Source organism: Acipenser ruthenus, chromosome 7 (genome assembly GCF_902713425.1).
Source record: "Acipenser ruthenus chromosome 7, fAciRut3.2 maternal haplotype, whole genome shotgun sequence".
NCBI lineage: Eukaryota > Metazoa > Chordata > Actinopteri > Acipenseriformes > Acipenseridae > Acipenser > Acipenser ruthenus.
Genome location: NC_081195.1, coordinates 31,828,845 through 31,854,031, shown reverse-complemented (window position 1 = coordinate 31,854,031; position 25,187 = coordinate 31,828,845). Strand labels below are relative to the sequence as shown.

The 25,187-nt window shown below is 39.6% G+C and overlaps 1 protein-coding gene across 1 annotated transcript in view; it reads right to left on the bottom strand.

The window, feature by feature from the left end:
* Positions 1-552: 552 nt before the first annotated feature.
* LOC117416119 (muscarinic acetylcholine receptor M2-like) overlaps positions 553-25,187 on the bottom strand; it is a 98,936-nt gene continuing 74,301 nt past the window's right edge. Inside the window, exon 2 of the mRNA XM_059026781.1 lies at positions 553-6,049. Coding sequence (XP_058882764.1) covers positions 4,519-5,988 — 1,470 coding nt within the window. The 5' untranslated portion in view covers positions 5,989-6,049 and the 3' untranslated portion in view covers positions 553-4,518. The remainder of the gene's footprint in view (positions 6,050-25,187) is intronic.

Below are 25,187 nucleotides of genomic sequence, written 5' to 3'. Positions count from 1 at the left end.
CTATTAGATAAAGAAATTATATTATGTTATACTGTTAAGTAGGGGTCTACCTAAATTGTGGATTTCGCGAAAATCAGGAAATTGAGGGGACACCACGAAATTGACCTCTTTAAGAGTCCAATGCGTACCGGACAAGTACGGAGAGAAATAAAGAAGCCTTGTTTAAATGAGCTACTGCACAACGCAAGCGACGCAAACTATGTATTTTTATTCTGTAGATAGCCCTTTTTTTATTATTCCTTCGCCGTCCTGTGTGCATTGCAAAACTAAACAAATCAAATAAAAAAACGTTCTTAGACAAATAACATTTACAAAAATATACTCCAAAATGGGTAATGTTCTTGTTTACTGTTCAAATGACAACGATGTTTTAATCAGCCTATCAGTGCATCTGTACTGGCTTTTCTGTGACCTGTACTACACAGTAGGGGGTTGGACAAAGTCAGTGCTGCATTGTTTTGATTTAGGTTGCTAAAATCTAGTTTTCAGCATTGGAGGTGAAATACTAGAAATGGAAGACAAAGCAAAAAAAGCAAAGTAGATTGTGGCTGATGATCGTGTCAAGACATTTCCCATAGAAACTGTACATGCAGATGGAGGTAATTGTTTTGCACACCTTGTAATTTGTCTTTGGAGAAAATACATCCCGGCAGCAACTGCTGGGGGATGTTGTATGCTTGCCTTTAACAAATGACAGCACTCTGTTGTAGTAAGGAAGCAAGTGCCACTATTTTTAGGCTTTTATAGTGCTCTGAAATATTGTCTACTTAGGTTTATTTAATGTTTAAACAGGTCCGCGAAATCCTAATTTTATTCCATAACATACCAGCGAAAAATACGTACATTTATTGCGATTTAAGTAGACCCCTACGTATAAGAGATGCCATCTCGTGCAATTGTTCAAACTTTGTGAAATTGTCTCTTACAATAAGAGACTCTCTACACATTAATCTTCAACAGGGATTGGTGGATTTCTCATACGTAATTTAGAATACCCAGAACCAGCAGTAGTCAAAGTAGTTTATCTTGCCTTCTCTCTCTCCCCTTAATGAGCTCATCTGAGAAAATGTGCAATGTTTGATTAATAGTATCTGTAAAACCTAGAAGGCTTACAGTACATTTCTTGAGTGGAACAAATCTGCAAGATTGAAAAGAGATTAATACAATTTGATTTCTGATTTGTTTAACGCTGACATTTAGAACCAAGACTCCATTATTCTTCCTTGTTAGAATATGAGTGAGCATCTTCATATTCATGTATGTTTCTGTTTTGTTGTTTTTAATTACTGCATTTACTCAAATTTAAGTCGCCCCTGAATTCAAGTCGCACCCCCAAATACGGACACCAAAAAAAAAACTCTTAATGAAAAAAAAACACAATAATTAACGGTTAAATTACTTTTTAAGGGAACACTGTATTACTGTACATTAAAGCATCAGAGTACGTCACCTACTAATTACAAATGCAAATGGGAAAAGAAAATATGTAAAGTACTTTCAGTATTGAACGACAGTCATTGCAGTTTATGGTAGCTGGGAAAGGGTCAATTACCTTGAACTTTATTTCAATCTGCTTTATTGTCCTTGTTTATTTAATTTGGCCAACGTGACTCTGTCAAGTTCGCATGCAAAATGAGTGCAAGACAGAAATGTATAGTTCATTTTAGGTTTGAGTTAGGACTTTGGAGTTTACACTAGTGGGGTTCCCGTAGTTAAACCAGGCACAGACCATAATAACAGTGAGTAAGTTAGAGAATCGGAGAGCGATGGCGAATCCGCCATTAAGCAGTACATACCTCAGTGTTTCTGTTTCTTGTGCTCCTCCAGATAGAGAAAGAAAGATATATAAATCATGATTGTTCATTTTGAAGCCGGATCTGCCTTGATCATTTCAGCAAGTACTATACTGGTAATATTATAGTATTACATAGCCTTTCGATTGCGTCTCCATCTTCTGACACATCTCAGATGCCGCAGATTCTCTTTTCTTCAGCAAACAAAATTACTTTTAAAAGCTACATTAACAAATGTTCATGAAGTTCGCTGTGCAGCCATTTTAATATACCAGTACTGTACCGAGAGTAATATCTGTAGTGGGCAGTGCTGTGTACAGCTGGTCTTGTTCAAGAGCAACAGAATAATTGACATGTGCAAATGTAAATTGGTACCCTCACTAAAAACCTTGAATCCAAGTCGCTCCCCCCAAATTGAACTTTTGTTTTGGCCACAAAAGTGCGACTTAAATTCGAGTAAATACGGTATTTTGTTAATAATTTTGACATCATCCTTTTGGTGAAAAAATATCATAAATATGTTTTCTTCTTATTTTGGTCCGACACCCACCATCTCATATTTTATTGAAATCTTTAATAAAAGTTAGATGGGTCCCATGTGATCCAGATTTTGTTAATCCAGTTCATATGTGTGCATTTTCAGTATAGTTTACATGCAGATTACTGTACATGTCCCAAACATAAATTTAAATGTATTTTTGGTTGAGAGTATGTAGATCATTCAACATTCAATTAAAAAACCCAGGTGTACGCAATGCAATTAAATAATAGTGTTGGAATATTATTCTTCATATACGTTTACTGTATATATAGATATATTATGAAAGCCAGCTCAAGTAAACTTCCAAAACATACATGAATTCGCACTCAGAAACTAGCAACATCTGAAGTACCACGCATACAACATTCCAAGTTGTTTCAGTATGTGAACAAAAACAGTTTAAATCCCCCCTTGTCTATATTTCAGGCACTTATTTTAACAATGTACCACTTATTAATGAGTGGGTGGGTGTGAAAGTGCTTTATCTGGACTAGGAGACACATGACTCAGATTAACAGCCCTGCTTCAATGTAGTGCCATTAGGTGTGGTCAGATCAGTCAGGTCAGATCTCAGAAGCTAAGAAAGACCCGTTCAGTACAGGGAATTCCTAGAAAAAGGAGATGCTGCAGGGAATGGTGCCCACAACATGACAGAATTCAAGGAAGGTTTTTACTGCTGCCTTTAATTAGCTTTAATATCTTTCACACTGCCTCCATTGTCATTGTTTAGTTCAACATTTCATTTTTAAGAAGCTTTTCAAACTTTGAAACCTCTCTGAATGTATAATACTCTCCTCTGTGATGGTCCACCAACACCAACTTCTAGTTTCAGTAAAGTTATAACTGGAAAGAAAGAATTAGGTGAGTATAATAGGTGTGGACCAACATGGAGAGCTTCGCTATGTTAGGCCCCTAACCAATACTTTAAGTGCAACACAGAAACCACGACCAGAGGATATCACTGGAAATTAAGTGGAGACTTAGAGCACAGGGTTGGAGACACTTCTTTACACAAAGAATGGTGAGGAGAGCCATTTTGTTGAAGCTGAATCGCTGGAATCATTTACTTGACACAGTTCTGAGATCAACCAGCTACTAGGAAGTGGATGAGCATAAATGGGCCAAATAGTCTACTCTTGTGTGTAGATTTTCTTGTGTTCCATAAAGTTGTACCCACAGATGTGTTAAGAAAATGTATTAACTTCACAATGAGAAGGGGAGCAGTGGAATTATTAGCAACACCAGTAAAATCCTTAATTTCTACATATTTAAGTAAAAACAGAATTGAGAAACAGGGTTCCTGCATACTCCCATACACTTTCTATTTTCACTTTTCAGACATATCTTCCTGCACCAAGCTTTTACTTATTTATATATGTATACATTGTTATATTTGTACTGAGTTAAAACTATATAGTCCATAGTACTTATCAGCCCTATTGACCCTTTTAGATTTTATTTTTCGTCGAGTAGAAGTAACATTGAAGTTATTCACTCTCTTTTGAAAGCCTCACAATTGTTATAATATGTGCTCTATGAGAGTGTGACCAACCTCCACTCTTGTGTTTTCAATGTATCCTTGTGTGCTTGCATGTGTTTGTGTGCTTGCGTGTAGACATTTTCATGAATATCTGCTAAGTATATATCTGTTTTTGTTTTCCAGTGCACACAACACACGCACACACATGCTCAAAATGCCCTTATTTTTCCCATCTGTGGTTATGGTTATTTTTAAGAAATAGCTATTTAGGCAAATTGTCAAGTTTCTTTAAGGTGTGCCTTAGATTTTGGTGACATAATATTTTAATTTAGATATACCTTTAAACATAAATCTTGAGGTAAAAGAATAAGAATATTACAATGCAACTGTTTGAACAATATGAAGATACTGAAAATGTCATTTTGTGTCATTGTTTGCCTAGTTTCTTAGGGTTTGACCTCCACAATTTGGTGCTCCATGTGTGGATGAGTCTGTTTTTGTGTCTCTTTGTCTACGTGTGTGTATGTGTGTTCGTGTCCAATGGCAAACCCAAATACAAGTCCACCAGTTCTCTTCAATACATAAATGCTCTATCAACTTAGTTCTTCTGGCTTGTATGCCCTTGTATTCCTATAAAGTGCTATGACAGGGTTCTTTTAACCAAAAAAAAGAAAATAAACTACTCCTCAGAACATATTCAGTTCCTATCTGGCAGCCCCAATATTCTTGTACTGGCAGAGAAGGAGGTGCTTAAAAGTCTTTTTAAAGGTGGCATTGCAGAGCGCATAGCAGGCTGGGTTTATGGTGCTATTGATGTAGCACAGCCAGTAGCCAATAGTCCAGACGGTGTTGGGTATACAGCTGGAGCAGAAGGTATTGATGAGCACCATGACGTTGTACGGCGTCCAGGTCACAATAAAAGCCAGGAGGATAGCCAGGATGGTCCTAGTGACCTTTTTTTCTCGAGATGGGGGTGCCTTCTTTTTCTTGGGAGGCTGCTTAGTCATCTTGATGATCTTGCGAGCTACTATGTTCTGATTCTCAGCGCCAGGGACAATTTCCGCTGTCGTGTTGGAGGTGGCATCCTTGGGGGAATTTGTAATGATTTTGATGCAAGTGAGTTTGGAGCCTTCAGCCTGATGATGAGAAGGAGGCTGACTGGGGATGGCTGGTGGCTCTTTGCTGGCACCCACCATCTCCTCTTCCTTCAGTTTGGAAGCCACAGCGCTGACAGAAGTGGAGTCATTAGAGCTCTCCTTCTCTTCTGCTTGGCCACAGTTTTCCATCCCTCCTTCCTCACCTCCGTCCCCAGCAGAGGATGGAGCCTTGCCGTTCTGCAGCTTGCCCTGGTCTTGGTTTAGGAGATGCTGGATCTGGTTCTGCTTTAAGACCATGCCTGCTTCTTCTGCACTCACGTTGTTGTTGTTGGGTTTGGTGATTTGACCTCGCACCAGACTGGGGGAGACGGTTTCCTGTTTGGCCAAAGGTTTCCTGTGATTCTTCTTGATGCGGCTCTTGCTGGCCCTAGAGATCTGCCAGTAGAGAACCATCATGATCATGACAGGCAAGTAGAAAGCGGCAATAGCCGTCCCAAAGGTGACTGCTGCATTGGAGAAAAACTGGATGTAGCACTCTCTCTCAGGCACGGTCCGTCCCCCGACGATGAACTGCCAGAAAAGGATGGCTGGGGCCCAGAGGATGAAGGACAGGACCCAGGCAGCAGCAATCATCATGCCTGCCATTTTGGTGGTCCTCTTCACGGGGTAGCTGAGTGGCTTGGTGACACAGAAGTAACGATCAAAACTGATGATGAGCAGATTCATCACTGATGCATTGCTCACCACATAGTCCAGGGCCAGCCACAAATCGCAGACCACAGGCCCCAGTGGCCAGTAGCCAATCACAGTGTAGACTGTGTACAGGTTCATGGAGCAGATCCCAATGATAAGGTCTGCACATGCCAAACTGAAGAGGAAATAGTTGTTGATAGTCTGCAGGTTCCTGTTGACCTTGATGGAAACCATAACCAAGATGTTGCCAATGACAGTGACCAGACTCAGTGACCCGGCTACCAGGACAATGAAAACTATCTCTACTGTCTTGTAGGGGCTCTCTGGGAGGTTTGCGTCTGACACATTGCCATAGGAGGCATTGGGATATGTTGAGTTCTCCATTTCGGATTCTTTTATCTTTCAGTTATTATTCTGATGCGACAGAAATCTGGAACACCTACACCTAGAGAGAGTGAAAGAGAAAGATTAGTTTTGCAAATGATTTTGTGCTTCTTTTAAAATTAAGCACACATTGATGGAGCTTGGTACACTGGAGATGTAGGAATCTGAAATGTTTTCAGTCTAAAACTGTAGATGGCACAAGAACCTTTGTTGTAAATCACAAAGGGGCATTTGTGTTCACCTTTCTTGTTGCCCACTTTTGAGTAATCTCTACCTGATATGTTAAAATCGCTTAGAGAACAGAAACGTTCTTGCAAGACAAATTTTGAAGTTAAACAAACCAACAGGGCACAAGACACCTCAGTGTGAAAGAGGCTTGGGCTCCATTCCCAGTCTTTCCAGTCATTTATTCATGCCAGCATCTTTCTGACTCATCAGGACATGAAGCAATATATGTGGTGGGGGTTACAGAAGGTAGTTTTACCATAATATCTGGAAAGTACTTCCCTTATAATTTTTCCTAGGAAAAGCGTGGCCAACTGTAGTAAAGCATACTGCAAACATGGTAAAGCGTATATAAGCTTTGTGAATCCCAGAGAGGTATTGTAAAATCATTACAAACCATGGTAAATGACGGTAAATGCATAATAGAACCATGGGGAAACTGCAAAAATACTGTGGTAAACTTTCAAAAGGCATGGAATGCATAAATAGCACGAAACCCAATGTCAAATGCTAGAATCCTGAAATATATATCCAGATTATTTCTATAATGCACTTTATTTCCAATGCTGTCACACTCTGATAAAAAAAAGTCTTGAAATACCAATGACATGCAAATGTATTCTTGCACGCCATTTGCAAAGGACCTGAATGTACTGTGAGAGGGTAGTACTATATGTACTAAAACAGAATATTACTATACCCTGAGGAAAATGTCAGCAATGACTAGGACACTCTGTACCTGGTGAAACTGGACCAAGAAAAAAATAGCTTCTGGTTTTGCCTCCCACTTCATGAAACTGCTTGAATGGCTGCCAATTCAGCTTACCAAAAGAGTAAAAGTCTCAAAATGCTAGACTATTCTCTTCTTTAAAATGATTGTGGCTAACAAAATAATTCCATAAATGTTTTAGCAAACATGGATTTTCATTTTAAAACATGATGGGCCCAATTTTCATGACATCGCAAAGTGGTGGCGCTAGCGCAAAGGTCGTTTGGGTACGATTTTTTGGAGCTCAAAGTCGGTGCAAACGTTTTTGCGCTGGAATGTGATTTTGCAGCCAGGCTTTGCATCATCTTTTAGGGCTAGCACTAGAGTCAGTGGTCGGCATCACTTTTAAGGCGTGGTCTCATGAACATTTTGTCGTGAAGTAATTTTGATGTGGTGTAAAGCTGGCATTGGGTGCTGTGTTTGCCTTTTGAAAGGAGATCTCAGGCAGGCTTATTCAAGCCGCATCAGACAGAGAATGCATACATTGCCTCTGACTAACAAGCAAATTATAGCTGCGAGTTACTGCAGACAGATCTGGAAAGAGATATGGGAAGATATAACGCATTGCCTATTGCATTAAAGGTCACGGCTGCACTAACTTTTTTTACCACTGGTTCCTTTGAGAGGACTATAGGTGTTACTGCAGGTATTAGTCAGTTGGCTGTAAGCGGTGCAGTACATGAAGTTACTGCAACTTTAGTGAAGCGTGCTGGGCAAAGTATCCATGGTATATGGCACTGTTTTGCAACCCAAGTACTCCTGTTGAACACAGGTATAATCAAGCCATCACCTCTGCTTGATCTGTCATTGAGAATACATTTGGAATGTTAAAAAAGCATTTCAGATGTTTGGATCGGTCAAGTAGTACACTACACTACAGTCCTAAGGTCAGCGATTTTTTCGAGGCATGTTGTGTTTTTCACAGTATTGTCATATGAAATGGCTGTCGTATTGACCTTCCAGAATACACAGGTTTTTAGGGAACATGAGGCTTTTAGCTTAGGGAACACTTTTGATATGTATTGATTTGAATTGTGTAGGCCTATTATAATAGACATTGTGTTACGTATATGCTATCCAAGTATTTTTGTTTTCTAATTTTAAAACAATTTGTTTTTGCGGAAAGAGGACACATCTTTGTAAATGCCTGAGTTCACTCTAAAACCATCCATTATTGAAGCAACCACCAAATATCCATCCACCACTTTTAGGAAGAAACCTATACATTGTCAGTGTGGCACATTCTACCAATCACACCAGCTTCACGTGGAAGTCCCATCATTCCCTGGCATGCAAGAAAGATTAGTGACTAAGTGAAGCTCTACCCAAAATGAACTGACATTTCTCCTTGCTACACATTCATTGTCTGCAATAACACAGCCTGTTCAGACCAAGCAGCTGCCTTCTCGCTGTGGTCTCCAGGAAATCAATACAAGCCTGTCAGAAACAGGCTCTAATCCCACTGCCCTATCAGTCAAGTGGTGGATGGATTTGGGTTTATCCCATGCCTGTGGATAGAGTGAGAGTATTTTTTGTAAATCCATGATGTATGCACTTTGAAGACACAAATAACATAAAATAAAACCAAGCCAGCAACTATTTATATTGCAAATGTCATTGAGAATATTATAAAAAATGGGGCTTACCCTTCAATTTAGAAATGCTGAATTAATCTCTGCCACCCTATAATATGGATTCAGTGGAACTAGTCCTGATGCAGTTTATATGCAATCAGTCAGTAGTTTGTGAGTCAGCTTGCAGTCCCCACCAAGGTTATAAATTGCCCATTACAGGTGACGGAAAGTAGGTTGCCATGACCTACATCCACACCATATAAATTAATGAATGATAATAAATACCCTTGAACCAGAGTCCTGCGTGGGTCCAATTTTTATGAACCGCTTCTGACCCGGACCCGTTACCATAGGACATGACCCAAACCCGCAACCCGCTGCAACACCGTCTTCTTACCTGCGACCCGACCTGCTTTAATAAGACCTGCAACCCTACCCAAACCCGCAAGTGTTTGTCCTTTACCTACTGCCTGCGTCGACTGCTCTCACATTTTCACACACAGATATCTCTACCATTCTCCATAGATGGAATTTATACAATAGGCTATACAGTGTGGTAGCTTTCTCTAGTGGTCTGGATATATTTTAACATTGTAACATTAACTATCTCTACTTACTTTACTATAAAATATCTTTTCCTTTCATGTCATATGCTTTCGCAGAGCAGTACCAGTTTTGTGGCTGTCGTACACAAAAACATAATGACAAGCAACGAATCCAGTCACATGTTCATTATTTTCATTCGCTATGATTCCAAAAGAATTCCACACTTCTGATTTGCCTCTCAAACTATTATCCACTACATGATATAAACCCTCTGTTATCTTTTGTTTCACTTAGTCAGCTGACTCCTCCCTAATCGCCTCCTGCTTTAGTGCAGGAAATACGGGTACATTTACCTTCTAATACATTTGGGAAAGGGTTACAGATGAGTATGCAAAAAGGACAGAAAATGTTTTTGGTGATTCAAATTCAGACCCGAACTGCAAACCGCGAAAAAGTTCACATTCCGCCCCGAACCCGACTTGCTTTTGTGGGTCACCCGTGGGTACCCAACCCGATGCAGGATTCTACTTTGAACAGTATCATCAAACCCTATTGTGTCAGCTAACCGTGTGTAACAAAGATAGAGGAATCCTTAACTATATTGTTTGAACAAATAATTAATTTATAAGTTTGTCTTCAAATTAATTTCTTTATGGAGCATAGTATATATGATCGCGATATAGAATTATACCCATGTTAGAATTATTTGAACTATAAGGAAAGGTTAGTTTATAAGCAAACACCAGGTTCCCAGTTTGTTAAAAGCATGGCTATGTGCTGAGCAGAATGAGTCATACAGTGCAGGCATTGGCTCTTGCACTCCCGCAGGATTGGGAGGCAAAATTGGCAGAGAATGTTTCTCCTCACTGCACTACAGTGGCCCCTACTGGTCATGTGCCAGGTAAACTCAAGTGGACACCTGCCTCCATGGGCTGATACTGTAAATTATGGAAGTGAGCACCAGCTTCCTGTCTGTCGTCAGAATTGCTGTTAGCTACATTTAATTATAATGAGTTGTCTCTGAAACTACCCAAATATATTCAAATGTTTGATTGGAGTCTGCTTGCTAGTCAGTTTATCCTTCGGTGCATTCTACTTGATCTTAAGGAAGACTTTGCTGTCAGCCATCCTATTTGAAAGTTAGGGGGCTCATAAATCAACACAAAATAACATTGCAAGCTGCTTCATTACTTTAGCTAGACATGTGGTTGCTTTATTACTTTAGACAGATATAAGTTAATATTTGTTTTTTCCTATGATGTTTGTGTGCATGAGTTTACTGTAGTGGTGGCACCCTGTTGTGAATGTAATATAATGGTCTGATTCAGCTCAGCTGCTTTATTATAAATTAGATTCTTCCATCTCTGAGTTTTTCCTGGTGAAGTATTTCATATAAATACAAATAGACAAAGGATAAGGGTCTATATAGACATTTTGCCTATAAGTGATGTCCAAAAATGTAATGTTTTCTAAGGTGGTAGTTCTGCCTTGGAATTGCAATGGAATTTCCATAGTTATATTTGAAGAAATGCACTTGTCTTTTGCCACATTCTTATTTTTACCATGTGGACCTTTTAAGCTTTGTACTTTGCAAAGAATATAATGTTTAAAGAAGATGCTCACTTAAAAAAAAAAGTGGTGCAATCGGCACTCTAATTTCGTATTTGATTATCGTATAGGCATTTATCAACGATAATCGATGCATTGAGGTTGTATTTTTCAAAATAAAGAACAAACATTAGTTTTTTTAACAGAAGACCCAATAACTAAAAACACTGTTGTGCATAATAGTTTTTTATAAGAACATAAGAAAGTTTACAAACGAGAGGAGGCCATTCAGCCCATCTTGCTCGTTTAGTTGTTAGTAGCTTATTGATCCCAGAATCTCATCAAGCAGCTTCTTGAAGGATAACAGGGTGTCAGCTTCAACAACATTACTGGGGAGTTGGTTCCAGACCCTCACAATTCTCTGTGTAAAAAAGTGCCTCCTATTTTCTGTTCTGAATGCCCCTTTATCTAATCTCCATTTGTGACCCCTGGTCCTTGTTTCTTTTTTCAGGTCAAAGAAGTCCCCTGGGTTGACATTGTCTATACCTTTTAGGATTTTGAATGTTTGAATCAGATCAACGCGTAGCGTAGTCTTCTTTGTTCAAGACTGAATAGATTCAATTCTTTTAGCCTGTCTGTATACGACATGCCTTTTAAACCCGGGATGATTCTGGTTGCTCTTCTTTGCACTCTTTCTAAGAACATAAGAACATAAGAAAGTTTACAAACGAGAGGAGGCCATTCAGCCCATCTTGCTCGTTTGGTTGTTAGTAGCTTATTGATCCCAGAATCTCATCAAGCAGCTTCTTGAAGGATCCCAGGGTGTCAGCTTCAACAACATTACTGGGGAGTTGGTTCCAGACCCTCACAATTCTCTGTGTAAAAAAATGCCTCCTATTTTCTGTTCTGAATGCCCCTTTATCTAATCTCCATTTATGACCCCTGGTCCTTTTTTCTTTTTTCAAGTCAAAGAAGTCCCCCGGGTTGACATTGTCTATACCTTTTTGGATTTTGAATGTTTGAATCAGATCGCCGTGTAGTCTTCTTTGTTCAGTTAAACAAAAAGGCACTACTTACATTCAAATTAGAACAATTCCGATTATAAAAAAAGAAATACAAATACTTGATTTTTTAACAACTGAAAAGAATGTGCATGCATCTGCATCAGATGTCCCTTTAACATTGTAATAATAAAAAATACTATGTTTTAACAGAAGTAATTTCTATCTGAACTATGGTTGTTCAATACTGTTAACATTTTATGTCCAAAAGCAAAAGCAAAACATTTGAATTAATCTCACAAATTATTATTATTATTATTATTATTATTATTATTATTATTATTATTATTATTATTATTATTATTATTTATTTCTTAGCAGACACCCTTATCCAGGGTGACTTACAGTTGTAAACAAAAAATACATTTCAAGAATCACAGTGCAAGTAATAATACAATTAAGAGCAAGATAAATGCAATGATGAATACAATGACTTTGGTTCAAGCAAGTACAAGTGTGACAAAATACAATTCAATAATACAGCAGATAACAGTGTCAATGATAGTTACATCAGGATATAATTCAATACAAAAATACTACAGATTAAACACTTGGCAGATTCCTCTGGAGGCAGGGGAGCATAGAGGAGGTTGAGCCATTCTTCTTGTGCAGGCGGAGTGGAGAGGTCGAGTGGGGGTATAGGGAGAGATGAGGGTCTGGAGGTAGCTGGGTGCAGTCTGGTCAAGGCATCTGTAGGCTAGTACAAGAGTCTTGAACTGGATGCGAGCGGTGATCGGTAGCCAGTAGAGTCAGCGGAGTAGTGGAGTTGCATGGGAGAAGCAAGGCAGAGAGAACACCAGGCGAGCAGCGGAGTTCTGGATGAGCTGGAGCGGACGCAGGGAGGCCAGCCAGGAGGGAGTTGCAGTAGTCTAGGCGGGAGAGTACCAAGGCCTGGACCAGGAGCTGGGTGGCGTAGTTGGTGAGGAAGGGTCGGATTCTTTGGATGTTGCTCAGGAAGAATCGGCAAATGCGTGCCAGAGTGGAGATGTGCTGGGAATAAGAGAGGCAGGGGTCCAGGGTGACTCCGAGGTTCTTAGCGGAGGAAGAGGGAGAGAGTGTGGTAGATTCCAGAGGAACAGAGATAGAGAGATCAGAGGAGGGGGAGGAGGAGGAGGGAAAGAAAAGGAGGTCAGATTTAGAGAGGTTGAGTTTGAGATGATGCAAGTGCATCCAGGAGGAAATAGCAGACAGACAGGTAGAGATACGGGAGGGGATGGTGGAGTCAGAGGTGGGGAAGGAGAGGAAAATCTGAGCATTATCAGCATAGAAATGGTATGAGAAACCATAGTATGCGATGAGGGGGCCCAGGGAGCGGGTGTAGAGAGAGAACAGGAGAGGACCCAAGACTGACCCTTGGGGGACTCCTGTTGAGAGAGGGCGAGGTGTGGACTAATTTAACTATTGTACTAAATGCAGCTTCTTTTTATATAATATCGGCATATAATCCAAACACAACATCTATTGCCTTAATTTTTAAATCAAGAAAACATGAATACAATAGGTCTACTTCTGATCTGGCTTGTCCAAGCGAATGTAGAGGCCTAACGTGTGTATCCAACACGCTAATCTACCATACTAGCACAAAAAGAAGCGCACTCTCACACTCTCAAGGTTTTAATGCAAACTGGTTTCTAATTTGATGCATCGACTCACCAATATGAGCAAAATTGCTACTTACATAGGATTTGATACACATAAAAAAATGTGGCAATAGAAAAGTTCATTTCTGCAAATATACCCTATGGTACTTACATTAAAGGTGTTACAACTTCAATAGGAAATGTTTCATTTTTGGCCTTCACTTGCAGGCAAAATTTTAGGATTCAGACTTGTTTTTTTTTTACAGGAACACGCAGTGCCAGCTTTACACCACATCAAAATTACTTCACGATGAAATGTTCAGGAACATAATTTGATCTTTTATTTAACATCATGTAATCAAATAAACTATGAAGCAAAACTAGTTGATTCTATGGTGATGCAAAACCTTTGGCCACAGCTCAGGCTGTTATTTGTGTATTATTGAGCACAGGCCTTGTCTAAATAATTGTGTGTGGATTCTATCTGGTAACTGAACTGAGTCATAGCTTCGCTGAGCTAATTTTCATCTTTAGTCAGCGTCCTGCTGTGCAAAGAGGCTGAAGTTTGCTGGGGACTCTGAAGTGGGCGTCACATTGGTTCTGACGCTCCCGGGGTGGGGGATGGGAAACCGGCAGGGATTCCTTCTCCTCATCGCACAACAGCGAACCTTACTGGCCAGACACAGAGCACATTCAGAGTGGATAAAAAGCAGGACTCAGTAGGATCAGTAGCCTGCCCACCTGCTCTGGATTGCTCGACATAAAAGTACTGAGCCTCACCTCTTGCACACTAATCTTCACCTTCACAAGGTTTCAGGACCTGCAATGTATAACCGCTTTGGTACTTATATTAAGTAAGGGGCTGTTGGGAATTCATCACAGTAGGTTTTATGGAGCTGGGGGATAAGGTCCTGTCACCAAACAAACCTACTAATTATGATGCAGGGTTAATTCCATAAATCTTACATGCCATGCACTTTCATTTGATACATAGGTTCTCACTTCCAATGTCATTTTACCTTAGTGGTGTCTTCTGGGTCAAAGCATGCTACTGGCTGAAATGCCTGTCAATAGGGGAATCACCTGGTTTACGACAGGTGATCATATACAGACGTGCTCAAATTTGTTGGTACCCTTACAGCTCATTGAAATAATGCTTCATTCCTCCTGAAAAGTGATGAAATTAAAAGCTATTTTATCATTTATACTTACATGCCTTTGGTATGTCATAGAATAAAGCAAAGAAGCTGTGAAAAGAGATGAATTATTGCTTATTCTACAAATATATTCTAAAATGGCCTGGACACATTTGTTGGTACCCCTTAGAAAAGATAATAAATAATTGGTTTATAGTGATATTTCAAACTAATTAGTTTCTTTAATTAGTATCACACGTGTCTCCAATCTTGTAATCAGTCATTCAGCCTATTTAAATGGAGAAAAGTAGTCACTGTGCTGTTTGGTATCATTGTGTGCACCACACTGAACATGGACCAGAGAAAGCAAAGGAGAGAGTTGTCTGAGGAGATCAGAAAGAAAATAATAGACAAGCATGGTAATGGTAAAGGCTACAAGACCATCTCCAAGCAGCTTGATGTTCCTGTGACAACAGTTGCAAATATTATTAAGAAGTTTAAGGTCCATGGAACTGTAGCCAACCTCCCTGGGCGCGGCCGCAAGAGGAAAATCGACCCCAGATTGAACAGAAGGATAGTGCGAATGGTAGAAAAAGAACCAAGGATAACTGCCAAAGAGATACAAGCTGAACTCCAAGGTGAAGGTACAACAGTTTGCGATCGCACCATCCATCGCTTTTTGAGCGAAAGTGGGCTCCATGGAAGAAGACCCAGGAGGACTCCACTTTTGAAAGAAAAAGCCAGACTGGAATTTGCTAAAATGCATATTGACAAGCCACAATACTTCTGGGAGAATGTCCTTTGGACAGATGAGTCAAAACTGGAACTTTTTGGCAAGTCACATCAGCTCTATGTTCACAGACGAAAAAATGAAGCTTTCAAAGAAAAGAACACCATACCTACAGTGAAACATGGAGGAGGCTCGGATATGTTTTGGGGCTGCTTTGCTGCGCCTGGCACAGGGTACCTTGAATCTGTGCAGGGCACAATGAAATCTCAAGACTATCAAGGCATTCTGGAGCGAAACGTACTGCCCAGTGTCAGAAAGCTCTGTCTCAGTCGCAGGTCATGGGTCCTCCAACAGGATAATGACCCAAAACACACAGCTAAAAGCACCCAAGAATGGATAAGAACAAAACATTGGACTATTCTGAAGTGGCATTCTATGAGTCCTGATCTGAATCCTATCAAACATCTATGGAAAGAGCTGAAACTTGCAGTCTGGAGAAGGCACCCATCAAACCTGAGACAGCTGGAGCAGTTTGCTCAGGAAGAGTGGGCCAAACTACCTGTTAACAGGTGCAGAAGTCTCATTGAGAGCTACAGAAAACATTTGATTGCAGTGATTGCCTCTAAAGGTTGTGCAACAAAATATTAGGTTAGCGGTCCCATCATTTTTGTCCATGCCATTTTCATTTGTTTTCTTATTTACAATATTATGTTGAATAAAAAATCAAAAGCAAAGTCTGATTTCTATTAAATATGGAATAAACAATGGTGGATGCCAATTACTTTTGTCAGTAAAGTTATTTCAGAGAAAATTGTGCATTCTTCGTTTTTTGTGGAGGGGTACCAACAAATTTGAGCACGTCTGTATGTAATGGGTGTCAAATGTAATGCTTTTTTTTGGTGTGTCATTTTTATTTTGATTTTTATATTCAATTTATTTTACTGACCTTAAAGTGTGGTTTAAGTTTGTTTCTTTAAAGTTTTGCAATTTTTACTGTCCCTTTAAAGGGGGACTGTACTCAAAATAACAATGCTCTCTAAATGCTCTGTATACATAACAAATTATTATTATTATTTGTTTATTTAGCAGACGCCTTTATCCAAGGCGACTTACAGAGACTAGGGTGTGTGAACTATGCATCAGCTGCAGAGTCACTTACAACTACGTCTCACCCGAAAGACGGAGCACATATCGTTGACAGCCACCCACACCAGTGAACGCCGGCAGGGTGAATTATGTTGGAATGAAAAGCGTTTGTTTGCCTAAGCCTTTAAACCAACAAAGGGCGGCCATAACAAAACAACAGCTACATATTATAGGAACGGGACATACACTCAATAGAATACTATGTGTGACTATAGAGCGAGTCAACGACAGGACGTCACAGAAGCGCTACGGAAGAGAGCACCAAAACATTCAATGTTGATTAATTTTAATGATTTTTATACGATATACTGCTCAAGGAAAGGCTGAAAATGCGTCACAAGCTGTAGTTAACATATTTTCTATTGAAATGGTTATATTTCATTTGTATTATAAAGTTATGATAGGATTGAAACGCACAATTTAAAGTATAGCGCTTTATTTCTGGTTGGATTGCTTCAGTGGAAATCACTATTTGCTTCTAACTATTACTAATCAGAAGGTTTGAAATGCTTGGATGAGACCCATTTGAATTTACATCATCCTTGCTGTATTTGGATCACTTTTATGGCTATTAGTTGCTAAATATTACTTCCTTGAGGTGTCTGATTTAAGTAAGTACTATTCATGAGTTTGTGTTTTCTTTGTTTTTTTCTTGTTCATATAGTGTGAAAATAAAGTCCTTGTTACTTTATCTTTGTGTCACCTTTACTTCATACACTTGCCCCTCTTGATTTGGTAAAATAACCTGTGTTATTTATTTGGAGTTATACTAACTTCAAATTGGTGTACTTAATTGGTCAATTAATTAATCAATTAAATCTATATTGATAAAAAGGGGCAGTCTTCTTGTCTCCTGTGTCTCCTTGATTACACTATGTAACACAATTTTTGTTCCTGGGTAGTAAGTGTTATTTCCTAATTGCTTATGCCTCAAAAGTATAGAAAATGGCTATTATTCCCAAACAAACTTTGCTTTTGTGACCAGGACAGTGATATTTTGAAATTTACCTATTTCCAATGAGAAAACGGGCAAATTTGTGTCTTTTCGTTCACATAAAGTCAGAAAAAACCAACATATGAATCCAAATTAACATGTATTTATACTAAAGTAATACAAAAATGACTACAAAAGATTTAGAAGTGAGTAGTTTTTCGAGATTTACGATTATACTGTAAATCACTTTCACGAATCAGTCCCCAAATGTAGTCTCCCATCATGTTCTCGTTATACTGTCCTTGGTAGCGATGTTCAAAGTCCAGTATATCCTGGTGGAAGCGCTCGCCTTGCTCCTCCGAGTACGCTCCCATGTTCTCCTTGAATTTATCAAGATGAGCATCAAGGATATGGACTTTGAGGGACATCCTACAGCCCATTGTGCCGTAGTTCTTCACCAGAGTCTCAACCAGCTCCACATAGTTTTCGGCCTTGTGATTGCCCAGGAAGCCCCGAACCACTGCGACAAAGCTGTTCCAAGCCGCTTTCTCCTTACTAGTGAGCTTCTTGGGGAATTCATTGCACTCCAGGATCATCTTTATCTGTGGTCCGACGAAGACACCGGCTTTGACCTTTGCCTCAGACAGCTCAGGGAAGAAGTCTTGAAGGTACTTGAAGGCTGCCGACTCCTTATCTAGAGCTCTGACAAATTGTTTCATAAGGCCCAATTTGATGTGCAGTGGTGGCATCAGCACCTTCCGGGGGTCCACCAGTGGCTCCCACTTGACGTTGTTCCTTCCCACAGAGAACTCGGTCCGCTGTGGCCAGTCCCGCCTGTGGTAGTGTGCCTTGGTGTCCATGCTGTCCCAAAGGCAAAGATAGCAGGGAAACTTGGTAAAACCGCCTTGGAGACCCATCAGGAATGCCACCATTTTGAAGTCTCCTATGACCTCCCAGCCATACTCATCATACTTCAAGGCGTCCAGCAAGGTCTTGATGCTGTTGTAATCCTCTTTGAGGTGCACCGAGTGAGCCAGGGGAAGAGACGGGTACTTGTTACCATTATGGAACAGCACGGCTTTGAGGCTCCTGGATGAGCTGTCAATGAAGAGGCGCCACTCATTCTGGTTACAGGCGATTCCGATTGCCTCGAACAGACTGGTCACATTGTGGCAGAAGCAGAGCCCATCTTGACAGGTGAAGAAGCTGGAAAAAGGTTGGTGACGCTTCCGCTGATCTGCGACTTGCACACTTTCATCCAACAAGTTCCACTGCTTGAACCTAGTCGTCAAAAGCTCGGCATTGGACTTGGTGAGACCAAGATCTCTAATCAAGTCATTGAGGTCTTTTTGGTTGGGGTAGTATGGGTTTCTCTCCTCAGCTCCATCTCTGAAATTGTCATCTGGATCTACAACGTCTTCCTCGCTCTCTGACTTGCTGCTCTCTTCTAAAGACGGCTGCTCTCTCTCCGGAGGAGTGGGTACGGGGAGCTCATGGCAGAGTGGCTCCGGGGCGATGGATGAAGGAAGGTCTGGATACGTGATAGCAGGTGCATTCTTGCCAGTCCAACGTTTGGAAGGGTCCACCATGCAGAAGTAGCAGTTGCTTGAGTGGTCAGTGGGTTCCTGCCAAATTCTTGGGATAGCGAACTTCATGGCTCTCTTTTCCCCTCTGTACCATCCTACAAAAATACATTTATTTCACCCATTACTAATGTGTAAGAGATTCTCGCAACATTTTTCATATATGATATATTTTTTCTATAACATTGAAAATTGTAAAACATTTTAAAATTAAAAACTTTTACAATTTTAAAAATTTTAACAAATTTTATAACATAAAATTCCGAACAACAATTGTTCATCTTACCTTCCAGAGTTTTTTTGCAGTGCTCGCAGGTGAAATGAGGTGCCCAGGGTTTATCTTGATCCCCGACAGGCATGTCAAAATATGCCTTGTAGGCCTCACACATCTTAGCAGATGCTTCCACGGAGTACTTTTCGCTCTTGTCTTGATAAATTGGCCGCAGACATAGCAAAATGCGTCTGCCGGATGCTTGCAGCCTCTTGATGCCATCTCAGAAAAATGCACATATGTATCCACTTAGGCAGCTGGAACTAAACTGAACTGGTGGGCTTAAGGCCCCTGTATTTATACTACTATTTATATTACTGGAAAGTTCTAGAAAGTTCTAGAAGTTACTCCAAGTTTACTCAGCACTGAATCTATCTGGAATGTTCTGGAAAATAGGTAAATTTCAAAATCAGATTTCTTTAATGTGGTGTATGACTATTGTAAATGTTTTAAATGAAAACACATGTTCACTATAACATGTGTTTCTTTTAAAACTGCACATTTGAGACTTGCATCTATGTACTGTAGCAAATGGAAGTGGATAGGTCATGGGGATGGGCAAAAACAGCTGGCTCAAGAAAGTATAGGGCAGACTGCTGTGGGTGTGGCAATACTGTATTGGGTAAGATTGACTATAATTATTTTGTTAGCATCGTGTACATTAAGATGGGTTCTGTCTCATACCAAACTACAGAATAAACATGAAAACAGAGCAGCAGAAACGGAAACAAGAGGCTGGACAGAAAGAGAAGATGTAATCTATGCTAAAGATAATAACAGATTAATGGAAATGGCTGCAGCAAAGGAAAGGGGGTAATAAAGCAGCAGAGCTTGTTTTCGTAGTGACAGACTGCTGCTACTATGAAGAACCCCGGAATACAGGATTGGGGGGGTGGGGGGGTTGAAAAGCTGCTGATTGGCCGGTTACCCAAATGGTCCTTAAAAACAGCACAATATGATGTATGGAGTCTGCATGTGAACAGCATAATATATAACTGTATTTGTAAACACTCAATGCCAAGCCAAACAAATTAGGCTTTTCGTACATATATAATTAAGCATAGGTAGTTATAAAACAGAAGCTTACCAGCATTTTTCATCCGAATCTTGAAACCTGGTGTAGGCAGGGCTCTACGCTAACTTATTTTTTTTAAATGTAGGCGCACAGTGATAAATTTAGGGGCACACAAATATAAATATATATATATATATATATATATATATATATATATATATATATATACAATTTTGCTCAAATTTATTGTTGAATATCTACATACCTTCTTTTGTTTTCCTTTCCTTGCTTGCATAACTCTTAAGCAGTTTAATACTTTTGCATCAAAAAATTATAATGGACATATTTTTTTCCAACTTAAATGATTTTTAACTGTCTGGTAGCATCTTTCTCAGAATGTGCTACTTGCCTATTTATAGTAGTGGGGTGGTCTGGCTGACATTTCTGGATGTATGCCTCTCCGCACATTGTGTGCCATTTTGAAGCACTGTGTTTTAATATTTTCATGCTCCCTGTTAAAAATGCAATCTTGCCTGCCATCAGTTCCCCTGCATCCTGACAAAACTCTCCCCATCAGCCGTAACATAAACTGTTGTATGCTTATATGTTGGTGCTTGTTCTGATTTGTCCTGAGATTAAAAATCTTTTGTGAACAACCTGTGGATCGCGATCCATGTATTGGCCACCACTGCAGTTGAACTACAGATGTTTGAAAAGATATGCATTAGTCTGAAACACTGCAGGGTGGGTTTGAGGAGAAGATCTCAGCCCTGAGTTACCAGTGTTGCCTTTAGCTTGTGTTAATGTCAAACAAATTCACAGTTCTAACCAGACACAAGCACCCCAAGTGAACGTAGCTATTGTGGCAGAGACGGTTCCTCCCCAGCTTCTACTATTGAGGATCTGTCTGCAATGCTTCAGGCACATCTGAATGTAAGATATTCTTTCATTTCCACCTGCTTGACCAAAATCATAAGGGATGTGCTCTGAAATGAGAGGATTTATGAGGCAGATGGATCAAGGTGTAGATAATGTCAAGGGCAGGGTTCTTCAGCGTTTAATGGTATCGCACCATAAAATGTATAGAAACTATATTTCTGAGGATATATTTAAACATATTACACTTTTAGTTATTAGGTTATTTAAAGTACTGTATGTGTTTGTGCATTTAAAAAAAAAAAAAAAAAGTTTGACATTAATTAAACTGTTCTAGACTCTTGGGGCAGGATTTTCAAAAGTCCGTAAATGACTTCAGTGTTAATCAACAAGTCATTATGTAGCATTGAGTTTGGCATTTTCAAGAGGTCATTATGCCTATCTCATTATCAAATAATCATGCTAATGTGATTTCTGAAATTATGTTGATGTACAAAATAATGTTACTATCTTAACGAGCAGTGCTTCTTGCAACTATTTATTTTGTTTGTGTGGGAATTTAAGAGTAAATCCTTGTTAATTGTCATAATTTATCGGGAGTTAATTTGCACTTGGAAAAGGAGGGTTTTAATTAACTAAAGACTATATAACTCGCCTTTAAACATAATTAACAGACCGCGGCTGTGACGCCGATGATACATAGACTACCTACATGAAATATTTTAGACTTTTATATTCTTGTGGTTATGAATGAGATTTGTTCACTTGTTTTAACAATTTGTAACCTTAAGCCCGGAACACACTGCCCGATGACATCGCAGGAAGGGATGCATAAAGTACAGTGGCAATGAGGCAATCAATAGGCGAAAAGATAAGGCTATGGCAGTAATACATATCTACAATTTTAGCTTGAACTTAAGGTAACGTGATCGTGAAAACCACATTTGACTTGAGACATGCGTGTATTCTCTCTCTGTCTTAAAACACACACACATGGTATTCCATTGGTTTGTATATAACGTCCGTAATGATATATATATATATTTTTTAAATTTAGTCGTTGCCAATTATTTTTATTATTTTCTCCCAATTTGGAATGGCCAATTATTATTTGAAGCTCAGCTCACCGCTACCACCCCTGCGCTGACTCGGGAGGGCGAAGATGAACACACGCTGTCCTCCGAAGCGTGTGCCGTCAAGCCGACCGCTTTTTTTCACACTGCAGACTCACCATGCAGCCACCCGAGCTACAGCGTCGGAGGACAACGCAGCTCTCGGGCAGCTACAGGCAAGCCCGCAGGCGCCCAGCCAGACTACAGGGGTCGCTGGTGCGTGGTGAGCCGAGGACACCCTGACCGACCTAACCCTCCCTCCCCTCGGGCGACGCTCGGCCAATTGTGCGCCGCCCCTTGGCAGCTCCCGTCCACGATCGGCAAAGGAATAGCCTGGATTAGAACTTGCGACTTGCAGGCTATAGAGCACATCCTGCACTCACGTGGAGCGCCTTTACTGGATGCACCACTCGGGAGCCCCATGATATTTTATTAAAACAAGACCCAACAGCCCCACAGTTAAGTATAATATTTAACTGCTGCTATAATCATGATTCATTTATTATTAATAGCGTTATCATTAAATTATACCAAATCACGTTTTTTATTTACAATGAAGGAAACATATACTGTATTGCCCAAATGCTTATAAACTCAGCAAAAACATGTGATTGAGATCGTTGACATGGAACATATTTGTAATGTTGTCAGACTCCCCCCACCACATTTGTGGTTACTTAGTATTTGCATTGTAAACACTAAACCACATGTGTAATTCCAGTATGCAGTGCACCCCCTTTATAAGGTGATGCTTTATACCGCAGAACCAGTTATAAGGCAGTTCCCATTTGCCCCTTGATGTCATTCCATTCACACTTTCATTCTCGTTATAAGGCGGAACACAAATAGCACGGTCTCGTAACTGTGGCTCCTGACTAACGTTATAAAGAGAGCACTGGATTTAACATAAAATAAAACAAAGTATCTACAAAATATGCTTAGGGAATTGTACAAGTGGTGTTATGATAATGACAGCTACAAGTACTACAAGAAACAATATCAATTTTTATCTCCGACTGAAGTTTCTCTAAATTTACCACATGTACAGCCAACAAAATATCAGGACAATTACAACGGTGCATACATTGGTATGAAGGTTATGTACTGATAAGTATGATAAAACTTCACATATACAATGCTGATTTATGATTATCTGTTGTGTGGGTAAAAATTGGATGGCACAGATTAAAAACATTTTTTGGATGGGGCGGGGGGTAAGCCATCTATCTATATTGGTTGTAATTTATTTTCTTATGTTGAAATCTACTTTTTATGTATTTTAGTATGTACGAGTGCAGGCTATAAATAAATACGTTTGAAGTGTAATTTGTTTGTAGTTATTATACATGTATACCATGTATGTAACACTTCATTGCACATCTACTAAGTTTTTAAAATTACGATACAAGTCCTCAACCTAATACACAATTGGTTTATAATTAATTGCATTGTATTGCGGTATAAAGAAAAAATGAAAGAGAGTTTCTTATCTGTCATTCCTTAGTCGGTTAACATCCATTTCTGTGTGCTCTGTAAAAAGTCTCGACTATTTGCTTATGCAATTGTTATTTTTTAATAAAGTATGTCTTCTGAAGTGAGCTCGCTGGTTGCCAGTCAATTTACAAAGGTTGATTCCTTCTGAGTACAGCCGATCCTCTTGATATCTGTCACATCTATGCTTCTGTGAGCTGAATTTATTACTTGCTTAAAGCCGCAGGGTGCTGAATCTGGTTCCAAAACAATAGCATCAGAAGAAACTTATCACTTATATCTGAGCATCAAAAGAAACGTATCACTTATATTTGGATAACATTCACTAGATGTGATCGAAAAATGATGTTTTAGGTGTTTTAGAGCATGTGCATTGACTTTTTATTGTGCTGATTAACAGCTGACATCACAAAGATGCTGCAAAGTGATCTGTCGATCTTGGGCAGGTGTTGTGACTCTTGGTCTCCCAGTTCATGAGCTGTCATTGTCAGAGTGTGTCTGGTTATACCGTCTCGCCAGGTTTGAAATTGCTGGCTGTGAGCACCCAAGACGGCGAGCCACAGTATGCTGCCCTAGTCCAGCCTCCAACATGCCGACTGCATGAAGGCGCTGCTCTCTTGACAGACGTGGCATATTGTTTTTTTCCTGTGATTTTCTTTATTGCTTTTCTTCAAGCTTGCAATTCAACAGCTGAAATCACTCCATATCCAGTGTCCAATCAACTGTCTCACTAATTAGGTGATTAAGTGCATATGCTTCAGTCATAGTCACTCAAGCGTGTCATGGTCAAGGATGAATGATCGAGTGATTAAAAAGAAACCAAAAACATTTTGTCAATATCCATAATTTATATACCTCATTTTTTTTTTTAATAAATGTGTTAATAGGGATAAGTTTCTTTTGATGCTCGGTATATAAAATTGAGCCTGGTTAGACTAGCTATCGTGCTCAATGCAGATTTTTTAAATAATGCAGTGTCACCTTTTCATGATGTTAAACTGGTGAAAAAGTTTCTCTGTCTTTAATCCAAAGATGTCAACGTCTGAAAGTATGGAGGGAGATTTGTGAATATTCAAATAAAATGCATTGCATTCCTTCTCTTATGAGCGAGACTGTTTAAATGGAAACTAGAAAATGAGTGAGTCTCACTTCAAATGACTGAGACTTGGTATGCCTGTAAACCATCTTTTCGAAAGGCACAACCACCTTTTGCTTCAGTACAAATTGCAAAGAACAAATCAACACTGTTAGAGAGTCTGTGGTCCCACATGCATTGATGCCTCTGTATGATCCAAAAACAAAGAGCTCAATTTAGCAGCTAATGCACAGTATGCAGTCTTTAAAAGAACATGCTTGAATGACAACAGAGTTTGTTAAAATATACTGTAGTGCACAAAAAGGCTGAATTATGAATATGGCAAAACAGACACCCATACATTATTTTCTACTGTAAACTTGAAAATGATTGTGGGGCACTGCAGTTTTATGTTTCTATAGCTAACTAAAAATTAGTCAGTTCTAGAGTTAAGGAGTGCGTTTCTTTGTTCTATACATAATCCGAAATATAAAATATTTAACAAGTGTGAGGACAAAGGCACATTT